The sequence below is a fragment of the Podarcis vaucheri genome (genome assembly GCF_965113315.1).
Source record: "Podarcis vaucheri genome assembly, chromosome: 5".
NCBI classification, from domain to species: domain Eukaryota; kingdom Metazoa; phylum Chordata; class Lepidosauria; order Squamata; family Lacertidae; genus Podarcis; species Podarcis vaucheri.
The window spans coordinates 32,245,769-32,259,895 of NC_138763.1; the positions used below are offsets into that span (position 1 = coordinate 32,245,769).

The following is a 14,127-nucleotide window of genomic DNA, read 5'->3' on the forward strand; positions in this document are numbered from 1 at the left end:
GCATATCTATGGTATGACAAAATCAAAGTGCATAGTGCCTTTAAAAATCATATTGTAAGGAAAGCGTTGTTTAATGTTTGGATGAGATATAAAGATCTGTTGGAAAACAAAACCCCTAGATGGTTGTCACCCTTAGAGGCTAAGGCCCACAAGAAAGTTAATATGGAGGTCGGATGGCCAAAGTATTGTGAGATCTTAGAACAGGATGGAGAGAAACTGAAATTAAAGAGCCATGAAAAATTAAAACCCAAAGTACAAGATTGGCTCCACTATTATCAAATAATGGAGGTTTTTAAACAAGACAGGAAAATTGGCTTCCAGGTGGAAAAATCAAAACTTGAGACAGAATTGTTAGAACCCAATACTAAGAATTTGTCAAGAATGTATAACTTGCTGTTGAAATGGAATACACAAGACGAAACAGTTAAATCAGTTATGATTAAGTGGGCACAGGACATTGGTCATAATATTATGTCTGCTGACTGGGAAAGGTTGTGGAACACCGGTATTAAATTTACGGCATGTAGTGCTTTAAAGGAAAATGTGATGAAAATGGTCTATAGGTGGTACATGACCCCAGTTAAGCTAGCAAAAATTTACCATTTGCCTGATAACAAATGTTGGAAATGTAAGGAAACTGAAGGTACTTTTTATCATCTTTGGTGGACATGCCCGAAGATTAAGGTTTTCTGGGAGATGATATATAATGAAATGAAAAAGGTATTTAAATATACCTTCCTTAAGAAACCAGAGGCCTTTCTCTTGGGCATTGTCGGCCAATTGGTGCCAAAAAAGGATAGAACTTTTTTCATGTATGCTACAACAGCAGCAAGAATACTGATCGCAAAGTATTGGAAGACACAAGATTTACCCACCTTGGAAGAATGGCAGATGAAAGTGATTGACTATATGACATTGGCGGAAATGACGAGCAGAATTCGTGACCAGGGAAAGGAGACTGCGGAAGAAGACTGGAAGAAATTTAAGATTTATCTTAAGGACTATTATAAACTTGATGAAGTTTAGAATGTCGAGATTTTACAGAGAGAAAGGGTTGCAGTAATATAAGATTAGATTAAGAAAGGACTATGATGAATTAAGATCGGAAAAAACATTTATAAGTTGCTATAAAATTTGGACATGAGGATGCAGAAAGGGGAGGTATGGGGAAGTCCGAGGAAAGAAGTTTATGAAAGGACATTTTGAAATTATATTTGTTTGTTTGTCTGGTTTTCTTTTATGTTTGTTTGTTATAAAAACTCTTGTAAAACCAATAAAAAATTTTATAAAAAAAAAAAAAAGACTCATGCTCACACACTTCCCCTCTGCTACTGATCACAAACCTGTCCACAGCCAAGGCAGGGTATTACATTTGCTTCTTCCCCATTTTGACTCCTGACTTCTCTGCATCTTCCCTTATGTGGGGCTAATAGACGTGGAATCTGGGGGAAACCAATAGTTTGTGCTTTTTTAAAACAACAACAACACCCAATTCTGGTCTTCTTATGCTCTAAAAATGTCTTTTTGCATCAAGTGCCAGAATGTATGTGGGAATGCAAATTCATATTGAAAGCAATATAATGCAAATCAATAACAAAATATTGTGGCACCTTAAAGACTTAAGAAATTGATTATGGCAGAAGTTTTCATGGACTGGAGTCCATCAGATGTAACTGATGGAGTGGACTGGAGTCCACAGAAGCTTATCATGACATAATAAATTGAGTTACAATGTCACTTGGTTGTGTTTGCTGCACCAGACGAACATGCCCAGTTCCTAATCTGACATGTGCAGTCCAACACAGATCTCTTTAGGTCAGAGGTGGGGAACCCATGGTCTTCCAAATATAACTGGACTACAATTCTCTTACATGTTGGGAATTGAAATACAGTAATGCGGGTGGTGCTGTGGGTTAAACCACAGAGCCTAGGACTTGCCGATCAGAAGGTCAGGGGTTTGAATCCCCACGACAGGACTCCCGTTGCTCGGTCCCTGCTCCTGCCAACCTAGCAGTTTGAAAGCACGTCAAAGTGCAAGTAGATAGATAGGTACCGCTTTGGCGGGAAGGTAAACGGTGTTTCCGTGCGCTGCTCTGGTTCGCCAGAAGCAGTTTAGTCATGCTGGCCACATGACCCGGAAGCTGTACGCCGGCTCCCTCAGCCAATAAAGCAAGATGAGCGCCGCAACCCCCGTCGGCCACGACTGGACCTATGGTCAGGGGTCCCTTTACCCTTTACCTTTAACCCCCAACTTACATGCATTTAACTTGTGTGCATTCAGCTTAACACACTTGGCAAAAAATGTTTTTTGGTTTTTTTAAAAGGGGGTGCAGAAACGGGGCAGGCGTCCATGAAAAAAAAACTTTGGCAATTCCACATGTCATTGAACCCAATGTGTTTTTACTTTTTTGTGATTATGGCTTTAGGCGTGACCCCTGGAATGTAACCCCCACATAAACTGTGAGCTTATAGTACAACAGCATTGGGGGGGGGGACAGACTACAATTTCACCATCCCTCCTTTAGAAGGACTGGGGCAGATAACAGTGAAAAAGCCATTAAATGGTAATCCTACTGTTATGTTTTCAGGGCACTCCTCAACAGGCTTACTCAGAAGTAACTGTTGCTGAGTTCAAGTAGATTCCCTAGTAAATGTGTTTAGAATTGCAGCATTACTGCGGGGTAATAGGGAAGTAACAGGCTACAGTTCAGTGATAGAGAAGAAGAAGAAGAGTTTGGATTTGATATCCCGCCTTTCACTCCCCTTCAGGAGTCTCAAAGCGGCTAAATTCTCCTTTCCCTTCCTCCCCCACAACAAACACTCTGTGAGGTGAGTGGGGCTGAGAGACTTCAAAGAAGTGTGACTGGCCCAAGGTCACCCAGCAGCTGCATGTGGAGGAGCGGAGACGCGAACCCGGTTCCCCAGATTACGAGACTACCACTCTTAACCACTACACCACACTGGCACCTTCGCTGCATGCATGTGGTCATAGTTTCAGTCCCCAGCAACTTCCCGAAAGGCTGGTGAAGTTCCCTGATTGAAACTGTAGAAATCTGCTGTCAGCATAGCCGATACTGAACCAGATGAAGCAATAGTATTACTTACTCCATGAAATCAATAGGGCTGTAGACTCAGCTGCAGAGCATCTGCTTTGTGTGCAGAAGGTTCCAGGTTTAATCCCTGGTGTCTTAAGGTAGGACTGGGATTGTTATCTTTGGAACCCTGGGGAGCTATTGTCAGTTAGTGTTGACAGTACTGAGCTGGTTGGATCAATGGTCTGACTTGGTATATGGCAGATTCCTATGTTCCTTACAAACAAATCAAAATACTATCTTGTTATAGCTTTGGGAATTGTTTCTTACAGTGATTGTGTTCCCCCAAATTGGAGAACTGGGGACCATCCTGCTCAATGTAGGAAAATCAGAACGAGAGTGTCCCCAACAGAGGGCTGTTCACTCTCTGCTTGAAGACCCCCAGTGAGGGAGTTAGTCCAATTTTTCTACAGAAAAGTTTTACATAGGAAAGAAAGAAAGAAAGAAAGAAAGAAAGAAAGAAAGATGTGTGCGTTTTGAAGCATGGTAAACCAGCAAAGACATAACAATTACGACTTGTTCTTTGGGCTGTGGATGAGATTTCTTGGTTATTTGACACTGTGGCTCTCATTGTTAGATCAATCAAGGATGGAATAAGGAACAGAAAATGCTGAGACATGTTTCAGTCTTATGACTTTAATGCTACACTGATTGGTACCATTACAAACATATCCATCTCACAAAATAGTAGAAGTAAAGACCAAAGTTTGCACTCATCCATCAAACTTGTTCTAATGCATTTTAAATATTTGAATTTTCTGTGCCCCCGCCCCCGCCCAGTTGTCTGGCAAATGCTTCCTGCTGCAGAAGAGGAGAAATAAACTCTCCAGTGCTGTTGTCTCCATACATGGTGTGAAATGGGTGTGATGTGAAAGAGAGGCTGAGAGATATGCTGGTATTTTTTTTTGGGGGGGGGGCGGGGAGCAGCAAGCATGGTAAGAGAAGCAGACTGGCTTATGAGGGTTGTTATCTTGACATTACAACCTGGGCTGGAACTGAAGCTGAGTGGCATATGACGACCGTATAATGCAAGGTAAATGCAATGTCACCTGCTGTTAATATCCTCATGTGGCAGTTTGGGAGAACGTTTAAAACCACTTTCTATTAAAGAGCCAGGGCTAGCCCTATCTTTAAGAGGAGTAGCTGGTGCTTTGGGGGTGGGAGAGAGAGTGGTAGCAAGTGGCTGGCCCTGTGCTCCCTAAGCTATCTTGCTGTCCTCAGGAGCCTGCTGCCCTGTCACCAGTGCCAACATAAGCATCAAATGCCAGTTCAATCAGTTTCTATATGTAGAAATAGGTCCGTGTGCAAGTGCACCATCTCGTTCTTCACTTTGAACATCAAATTGTACAGTGGTACCTCGGGTTAAGAACTTAATTCATTCTGGAGGTCCGTTCTTAACCTGAAACTGTTCTTAACCTGAAGCACCACTTTAGCTAATGGGGCCTCCTGCTGCCGCTGCGCCGCCGCTGCACAATTTCTGTTCTCATCCTGAAGCAAAATTCTTAACTCGAGGTACTATTTCTGGGTTAGCGGAGTCTGTAACCTGAAGCGTATGTAACCTGAGGTACCACTGTATTGATTTGGCCCTGGGGCTGAGACTGAAGGTGGCTGACAGCAGCTGTCATATAAAAGTTTTTTAAACTGTTGCTGGCTCCATTTTTCTGGTTGAAAAGAGAACATTCAGATACAGGATTCCGCTGCAAATTCCTATCAGGACATAGACACTAGAACAAAAAAATAAAAAGTTGTCTAGTAGCACCTTAGAGACCAACTAAGTTTGTTCTGGGTATAAGCTTTTGTGTGCATGCACACTTCTTCAGATACAAAAGCTTGATACTCAGAACAAACTTAGTTGGTCTCTAAAGTCCTACTAGGGACACGGGTGGCGCTGTGGGTTAAACCACAGAGCCTAGGACTTGCCGATCAGAAGGTAGCGGTTCGAATCCCCGCAACGGGGTGAGCTCCCGTTGCTCAGTCCCTGCTCCTGCCAACCTAGCAGTTCGAAAGCACGTCAAAGTGCAAGTAGATAAATAGGTACCACTCCGGTGGGAAGGTAAACGGCGTTTCTGTGCGTTGCTCTGGTTCACCAGAAGCAGCTTAGTCCTGCTGGCCACATGACCCGGAAGCTGTACGCTGGCTCCCCAGGCCAATAAAGCGAGATGAGCACTGCAACCCCAGAGTCATCCGCAACTGGACCTAATGGTCAGGGGTCCCTTTACCTTTATCTTTAAAGTCCTACTGGACCATTTTTTAATTTATTTCGACTGTGTCAGACCAACATGGCTACCTGCCTGAAACCAGAACAAATATAACAGGATATAGAGACGTTTCACGTGAATTCAGTTTGCTAACTGTATCCATGTGCTCAGGCTGCACACCTTTGGCCGCTTGCCTGGGAGTAAGCCCCGCTGAACTCGATGGGGCTTCCTTCCTACAGACATGTCTAGGACCCCACGCTGTCAATCATCTGTACCCATCCCACAACCACGATGAAAACACACTGGGGTACAAAGGCAGTTAATGCATAAAGTTCAGCCAAAAGCAAAACACAGCAAAGTTAAATTAAAAACTCCCTCGCCCCCTCGCAGCTCTCTGCCCCGCAGCCAGCACGCAGCTAAATGCAGATCTATACATTTGCACTCAGAGACAGACACGTTGCCTTGCTTGCAGGCGGCGGAACTGAAGGAGTCCGGAACCCGGGGAGGGGGGGGGGCTGCCAATTCTCTTCCAGCCCTACGTAAGTCTATGGGCAGAGCGTGTTGCTGATGCAAACGTGATTTAGTTGTCTTCATCTTGCCTGATCAAAGGTCACCCAAACAGCAGGCGAATTCCCATCTGCTGACGGAGGCGCCGCGATAGCCCCTCGACTATCTTCAAGACAGCCTATGTATGCCCTTGGGTGAGCCGGGCGAGCTGGGAGGAATCGGAGCGCCGCGGCGCGGATCAGGCATTGATTTAGCCAGCACTCGTTAAAGAAGGAAAGGGCCCGAGGCCCGACCCGGCGAAAGGGCTTTCCTTGCAGGGGCGCGCTTGGCGCACGCGCAGTGAGGTGCTCTTGCCCCGTCGTCTCTTTTGCTGACCATGCCGACTGTAAGCGTGAAGCGGGATTTGCTTTTCCAAGCGCTGGGCAAGAGCTACAGTAAGTGGGGGACGGCGGGGGCCGAGGGGTGGTGGTGGTGGTGGTTCTCGCGCCAGCGGGGTTTGGGCATTCCTCATGCCGAGGGAATCCAGGGAGACGAGCTGGGGGAAATGTGTCCAGGATCAGGCCTTGAGAGGCTGCTGGGGTCCCTGGCAGGGAAAGGGAAAGCAAGGAATGACAGGCTCCTGCAGGTCTGTTGGTCGGTGTGGGGTCTGGAGAAGGGGAAGGCTGGGTCCTGGTGGGGGGTGTGTGTTGTGCGTGTGCCCCAGTAAGCTGGCCAGAGTGGCTGGGGTGTAAATAATATATTTATTATTATTATTTATTAAGATGCCTTTAGCTTCAGGTCAGACTGAAATCCGAGGCGTGCCTCTATCTTTCGTAGAAGGAATGAAAGAGGTTTTGTTCATTCATTCCACAGCCAAAGGAAGGAAGCAGTGAATTCCTGGACTGGATCTGTTCCATAGCTGTCAACGTTTCCCTTTCCTTAAGGGAAATTCCCTTATTCCGAATAGGATTCCTCTCAAGAAAAGGGAAAAGTTGACAGCTATGATCTGTTCATGCATCTGTAGGAGTTGGGAAAAGCAGAAGGCGTCTTGCCCAGCCCTTGTTCCTGTAGAATCATAGAAGTACATATAGAGTTGGGATGGTCCCTGAGGGTCATCCAGCCCAGCCCCTTGCAATGCAAGCAGGCTCAACACCAGGGGTCCTTTTCCCATTTCTACCTAATTTGAGGTACCAGTGGTTGAAAATTATGGCTGTACATACTTGGAAGAAGGTTGTAGCTTCATGTGCCTTTTGTTGTTGTTTTAGATTCAGATTTGTTTGTTTGTCGTAGCTGTGGGCTTTCCCATTCTATAATAGAAACTGCACAGGTAGTAAATGTAATTGGTACAATGAAGAGGGAAAGAGGTATAATATAGAGTGCGAAAAGGGCTAGATGAGGAACACAAATGGGAGGTTATATGTAGCTGATAAGAATACTTGTCAACTGGCAATTAGTAACCATATGTTAAATTACTGTGCTAGGAAGCACAAAGAGAGATACTATACCAAGTTGCAAAATGATATGTATGGATTACGTATAGATACCTTCAATGTTTTAAGGTAGAAGTGGGAAGTTAGATACTTTGCAGAACTGGAGTTATTAATATACTTTCTGGCCCCTTCTGTAACCGAGCAGGTGAAATCAGTTGCCCTTTTCAAGGACTGAACCATTTTGACTTACTGTAAATATTAGCACATGCCAGAATTAATGAAACAAATTCCTTTCCAGCGGATGAAGAATTTGATGAACTATGCTTTGAGTTTGGATTGGAACTTGATGAAATTGTAAGTAATTATTTTTATTAACATATCTGCTTGCATAGACATTTAATTTGTGGCATTTGTTGTGTAATCCAGCTGCCATCCTACAAAACTTTATTCCTGAATATTTAGGACCCTCTTCAATGAACAGCCTACTAGTATAGTGAAACTATACTTTTAGTATACTTTTAGTACTTTTTATTCCATATAATCTTTCCTAAGTTCAGGCTGTAGTTGAACTTTATTATAGTAAGTTATTGACTAAAAGTTTCTCCAAATGGTGAGGTCTGAAAAACCAGTCTGTACAGTATTATTATTTTGCTGTCAAACTTAATAGTGTGTTAATGAGTAATGACTGCAATTAGTTGTCAGTAGAATTTATAGCTTCTTTTTTTAAAAAGGTCTTTGGCTTGTCACTGTTATGTAGCTGCTTCACTATACAAATTTTGCTAAAAATATAGTTGTAACATATTTGGTATTCTGAGTAAAAGTAGTTAGGGTTGTGCTGTCAAACATTTGTATGTCTCTGGCTGGTATAGACAACCATTTCTTTTTAAAACTTCAGTACAACTGTGTTTTATTAGTGATCTGCATGTTTGTATGAAAGTCACATTAACCAAACTCATTTTATTTTTTCATATATGTATTACTGATTTCAAAACAGTTTCCTATGAAGTACGCTTGTTTCATTTCAGACTTCCGAGAAGGAAATAATAAGCAAAGAGAAAGGTGGTGAAAAGGCTGAGGGTGCATCAGAAATCATTCTCTATAAGATTGATGTTCCTGCTAACCGATATGACCTTCTTTGCTTAGAAGGTCTCGTCAGAGGACTTCAGGTCTTTAAAGAAAGGTACTGTAGTATTTGGAGATGTTGCAAACCTGTTTTATTCGTTTACTAATAAGTGCTTAGGTAAAACACTTCCATTTGTTCTGTTCCTGAAAAGCATTTGTGTAACTAGGCCAGGGGTCTGCAACCCGCGGCTCTGGAGCCGCATGTGGCTCTTTTACATCTTTGCTGCGGCTCCGGGGCGGATACTAGCGAGGGGAGGAGGCGCATTGTGCGCTCCGACACTCCTCACTGTGGCGGGCACTGTACTGGCTGTGACGTTGCATGTGTGCGCTGCGTGCGTTAGTCACGCACCGTCCCGACGTCACCTTCCCGCCCGCTGTCAGATCGTGGCTCTGGAGATATATTTGTTTTAAATGTTGCAATGGTTTTGCGGCTCCCAGTTGTTGTTTTTTCTTCGGAAACGGGTCCAAGTGGCTCTTTTTGTCTTAAAGGTTGCAGACCCCTGAACTAGGCCGTAGATGCTGAAGTTTCAAAAGCAAGTAAAGCAGATCTACAGAGCACTCCAAATGCACTGCAATGCGTTAGGAAGCAAGAGTATTGACTTACACACATACTCTTAAGTCCAACTCACACTATTTTCTAATGTTTTCAAGGAAAAGTTGAGTATTATTAGAAACGTAGTGATTTTACTCTGTTCTATTTGTTTTATGTAACTTGTATTTGCATTCATTGGATGTCTGTTTATATTTGAGCAACATTTTCCTGCAAAATAATGTGTTGATAGTAGCACCCATTACATCTTACACATATTTCCTCAGCCACTTATTGAATCCAGTAAGACTTATCTCTAATGATAAAATGATAGAACTGTAGAGCTGGAAAAGACCCCAGGGGTCATCTAGTTCAATCTAGTTCAAATGTAGGAATCTCAACTGAAGCATCCATGATGGATGGACATCCAACCTCTGCACTTTAATACTTTCTAGCAAAAAAAGGTACCAACTGTTTCCAGTTGTATTTACCGTATTTTGCGCCCCATAGGACGCACCGGCCCATAAGGCGCACCTAGTTTTTTTGGGGGGAAATAAAGAAAAATATTTTTATTCCCCCCCCCCGCGCAGGGCTGGGGCGGGGGAAGCCCGAGCTTCCCCCGACCCCAGCCCCCAGAAAAGGCTGCTCTGCGCAAGCCGTGGGAGCCCTCCCCCGGCTTGCGTGGAGCTATCCCAAGCCCCGGCGCGACTGCTGAGCACGCCGGGGCTTCGGGATAAGAGGCAGCTCCGCGCAAGCCGCGGGAGACCTCCCCCGGCTTGCGTGGAGCTATCCCAAGCCCCGGCGCGACTCCTGAGCACGCCGGGGTTTAGGGATAAGAGGCAGCTCCGCGCAAGCCGCGGGAGACCTCCCCCGGCTTGCGTGGAGCTATCCCAAGCCCCGGCGTGACTGCTGAGTGTGCCGGGGTTTAGGGATAAGAGGCAGCTCCGCGCAAGCCGCGGGAGACCTCCCCCGGCTTGCGTGGAGCTATCCCAAGCCCCGGCGTGACTGCTGAGCGCGCCAGGGCTTCGGGATAAGAGGCAGCTCCGCGCAAGCCGCGGGAGACCTCCCCCGGCTTGCGCAGAGCTTCCTGAAGCCTGGAGAGCGAGGGGTCAGTGCGCACCGACCCCTCTTGCTCTCCAGGCTTCAGCGAAAGCCTGCATTCGCCCCATAGGACGCACATACATTTCCCCTTCATTTTTGGAGGGAGAAAAGTGCGTCCTATAGGGCGAAAAATACGGTAGATGCTTTAAAATATTGAATAACACTTCAAGTTTGGTTCTATTTAAAATATTTAAGGTACAGACTTCTTCTTGCCCTATGTGCACGTGTATGCATGGCTGACTAGAAGGTGGCAGAAGGGAGTTTGATATTTAGGAGTTGCATATGTTGTTTGGAGAACAACATGGATTCATGGTTCAGTGCTGTTACTTTTTTTTGGTATATGTGTAAAAGTTGTTCTTGAATGTTAATCTCAATGCTTAATATTTTAGAATTAGGGCTCCAAGATACAAGAAGATCACACCACCTAATGGTGAAATTCAAAAGCTGACCATCACTGAAGAGGTAAATAAAACATAATTACATCTCAACATAACACTTCAATGAATGTTTGTCATAAGTGATGATGATGGGGCCTCTCTTTAGGAATTCTGAAGTCTATGCTTTATTGGATTTAAAGTAAAATTTGGCGTTAGCTGTAGTAAGGCTTTTGGTCACCGTGTGTATCTTCAGGAATATATGCATGTGAGAGGACAAATTAATCTGTGAATATTGGCACAGTTTAAACCCCAAGCAAGGAGTTTGTACTGTTTCAGTGAAATGCTCACTTCTTATCTTTGGATTTCAGAATTCTGTGCTGTTACAGCAGCTTGCTTTTGAAAAACTCTTCAGTTTCAGACACAGTTTACCATATTACTGTATAGGTGGTGGGTTGCAGGGATGGGGTTTGTAGTTTGATAAAAAGCAAATGTAAAGCAACCTTGAGGGATCCCAGAACTCATTCCATGGTTCTTTGGATCTTGGTCAACCTTTTCTTGCTCCTAGGTAGAGTTTCATGATAGAATATGGTAATTTTTTCTTTGTGGAGTCCACCCCCCAAAGTGAAAATTAATTGCAAGATATTCTGTGTTTTGGGATTGCTTCCTAGTGGCACAATAGAATCCACCCCGCTTTGTCAAATTCCCTAATCTTCGTAATGTACCCTTACACATTGCAGACTACCCAAGTCCGTCCTTATGCTGTGGCTGCAGTGCTTCGTAATATAACTCTTGACAAGGACTGCTATGATAGCCTTATTGATCTTCAAGAAAAATTACATCAAAATATATGCAGGTTAGTTGGCAATACTGCATACAGTTGAACAAATTACATTGTTGTTGTTTTTTAAATGGTGAATTATGAATCATTGGCAGCATTTACACATTCATAGAATCATAGAGTTGGAAGAGACCACAAGGGCCATCGAGTCCAACCCCCTGCCAAGCAGGAAACACCATCAGAGCACTCCTGACATATGGTTGTCAAGCCTCTGCTTAAAGACCTCCAAAGAAGGAGACTCCACCACACTCCTTGGCAGCAAATTCCACTGTCGAACAGCTCTTACTGTCAGGAAGTTCTTCCTAATGTTTAGGTGGAATCTTCTTTCTTGTAGTTTGGATCCATTGCTCCGTGTCCGCTTCTATGGTTTAACACATTGTGTTAAACCATAGTTAAGCTTCACTGTAATGTAAAGGCGAACACACAGCAATCTTGTGTACAGTGTGCAAATCACTGCTGCTTCACTCCTCCCTTGCCATGTTGCTGGGAGCTACATCATGGTTTGGTTTGACATTAACACCCAATCCTGAGCTCACAGTTTGTTTTCCTCAAGCAAACCAGGAGCAGTAAGCCAAGACCAAACGCTTGCTACTGCTTATGGTTTGGTCAGAAAGAGAGAAAAAAGCCATGAGCCTGGGTTCAAATACAGTGCTGCCTCGCAGCAGCAAGAGTGGGGGACGAGCAACTGGATCAATTTCTTGGAAAAGTTGTGATTGAAGAAGAAGGTGGTCTTTTATGTTTTCATTATAAAGGCAAAAGGTAAAGGTACCCCTGCCCGTACGGGCCAGTCGTGTCCGACTCTAGGGTTGTGCGCCCATCTCAGAGGCCGGGGGCCAGCGCTGTCCGGAGACACTTCCGGGTCACGTGGCCAGCGTGATGAAGCTGCTCTGGTGAGCCAGCACCAGCGCAGCACACGGAAACGCCGTTTACCTTCCCGCTATAAAGCGGTACCTATTTATCTACTTGCACTTAAGCGTGCTTTCGAATTGTTAGGTGGGCAGGAGCTGGGACCGAAGACGGGAGCTCACCCCGCCGCGGGGATTCGAACCGCCGACCATGCGATCGGCAAGCCCTAGGCACTGAGGTTTTACCCACAGTGCCACCCACACCCCTGTTTTCATTATATTTTAAAGCAATTAGCTATTTTTTTAAAAAAAAAACCAGGGCTAATTGAAGAAGCTTCTTGGATAAATCTTTTTTTCATGGTCTCTTTTGATATGCATATTATTGTGTAACATTGAAGGCTGTTTAAGACAACTGGACCACTGAGCAGAAGTGATTTAATATTTCTATAAAGATGATTTATTTATTTATTTATACATACCCTGTCCATCCGGCTGGGTTTCCCCAGCCACTCCGGGCGGCTTCCAACCGAATATTGCAAACACAGTACAGCATTAAACATTAAAAAATTCCCCAAACAGGGCTTCCTTCAGATGTCTTTTAAAAGTAGATACCGTATTTTTCGCTCCATAGGACGCACCTGACCAAAAGACGCACCAAGTTTTTAGAGCAGGAAAATAAGAAGAAAAAATCCAACTCAAATGTTGTACTAAACTATTTAAAACAGCAAAGTGGGTGGCTCCTGTCCACTTTGCTGCTTTAAAGCGAGCCACAATATATAATGAAGAGAATGGAAAAAGGACAGACATTCCATTATAATGTAGCTGTTTTCATCATCACTGGGAAGTCAGTATTGGCAGCAGTCACAAAAATTAAAATTTGAGCATTTTACTGTTATTAATCAAGAATATTTATAGTCAGGGAGAGAAACCAGGGCTGTGCAAATGAGAAGTGCTTGGAGTATGGAGGAACAGCAAAGAGATCAAATGATTGCGCTCCAGTTCCTAAATCTCTGAAGTTTTCTCAAAACAGGCCTGGTTGTTTTGAAAGGAAGATTCAAAATGGAGTGACTGAGCAAAGAACAGAGGAGGAAAAGAGGGCAGATAAATAGCTTCCATTCAATACCAAGAGAACACAATGTTTTTGGTTTGGTATAGGTGGACTGTACTTGTAAGAATTTGTATAATGAATTATAGAGTTGGAGTGGAATATCAGAGCCTCTTTTCAGCAGTAAAGATTAGCTGCTAGAAACATGGTCCACACACAAACACACAGGATGTCTGGTTATAGTTGCAGTTACAGATAGGTAGCCGTGTTGGTCTGCCATAGTCAAAATAAAAAAAATCCTTCCAGTAGCACCTTAAAGACCAACTAAGTTAGTTCTTGGTATGAGCTTTCGTGTGCATGCACACTTCTTCAGATACAGAGCAGTGTATCTGAAGAAGTGTGCATGCACACAAAAGCTCATACCAAGAACTAACTTAGTTGGTCTTTAAGGTGCTACTGGAAGGAATTTTTTTTATTTTGGTTATAGTTGTTTAGTTTAAACTGTTACTGAGCCAGATGCCTGCTCGGTTTTAGCTGAGCTCACTAATACTGAATTGTGGAAATGCTTTGCATGTATTTATGACTATTTCTGCAAAACGGCTACCTGAAGAAATCCCCAAACTTAATATTTTTAAACTTCAAACGGAGCTCAGAATCCGGTTAGGCAATCCTTTGCAGTTGAATTAGGAGGCACTGAGAGAAAGCAATTTGCTGCTCCCCACCCCCCCTCCACCCCAGGATCACACAGCCTTCCCTCTGCTTGCAAACCTTGTCGGAGCTTCAGGGGGAATGCAAACGCTATAGGCAGAGCAGTGTGGCTCCCCCCCCCCCAAAGAGCACCCCAGGAGCGCAGGGCAAAGACGCACAGCCTTCCCTCTGCTTGCAAACCTTGTCGGGGCTTCAGGGGGGATGCAAAAGCTATAGGCAGAGCAGTGTAGCTCCTCCCCCCCTCCACCCCAGGATCACACAGCCTTCCCTCTGCTTGCAAACCTTGTGGGAGCTTCAGGGGGAATGCAAAAGCTATAGGCAGAGCAGTGTGGCTCCCCCCCAAAAAAAGCACCCCA

The 14,127-nt window shown here is 44.3% G+C and overlaps 1 protein-coding gene across 1 annotated transcript in view; it reads left to right on the forward strand.

Moving 5' to 3' along the window:
• Positions 1-6,079: 6,079 nt before the first annotated feature.
• Positions 6,080-14,127, forward strand: part of FARSB (phenylalanyl-tRNA synthetase subunit beta) — a 31,733-nt gene continuing 23,685 nt past the window's right edge. Inside the window, exons 1-5 of the mRNA XM_082221817.1 lie at positions 6,080-6,231; positions 7,505-7,560; positions 8,232-8,386; positions 10,348-10,420; positions 11,073-11,188. Of these exons, the coding sequence (XP_082077943.1) occupies positions 6,174-6,231; positions 7,505-7,560; positions 8,232-8,386; positions 10,348-10,420; positions 11,073-11,188 (458 nt within the window). The 5' untranslated portion in view covers positions 6,080-6,173. The remainder of the gene's footprint in view (positions 6,232-7,504; positions 7,561-8,231; positions 8,387-10,347; positions 10,421-11,072; positions 11,189-14,127) is intronic.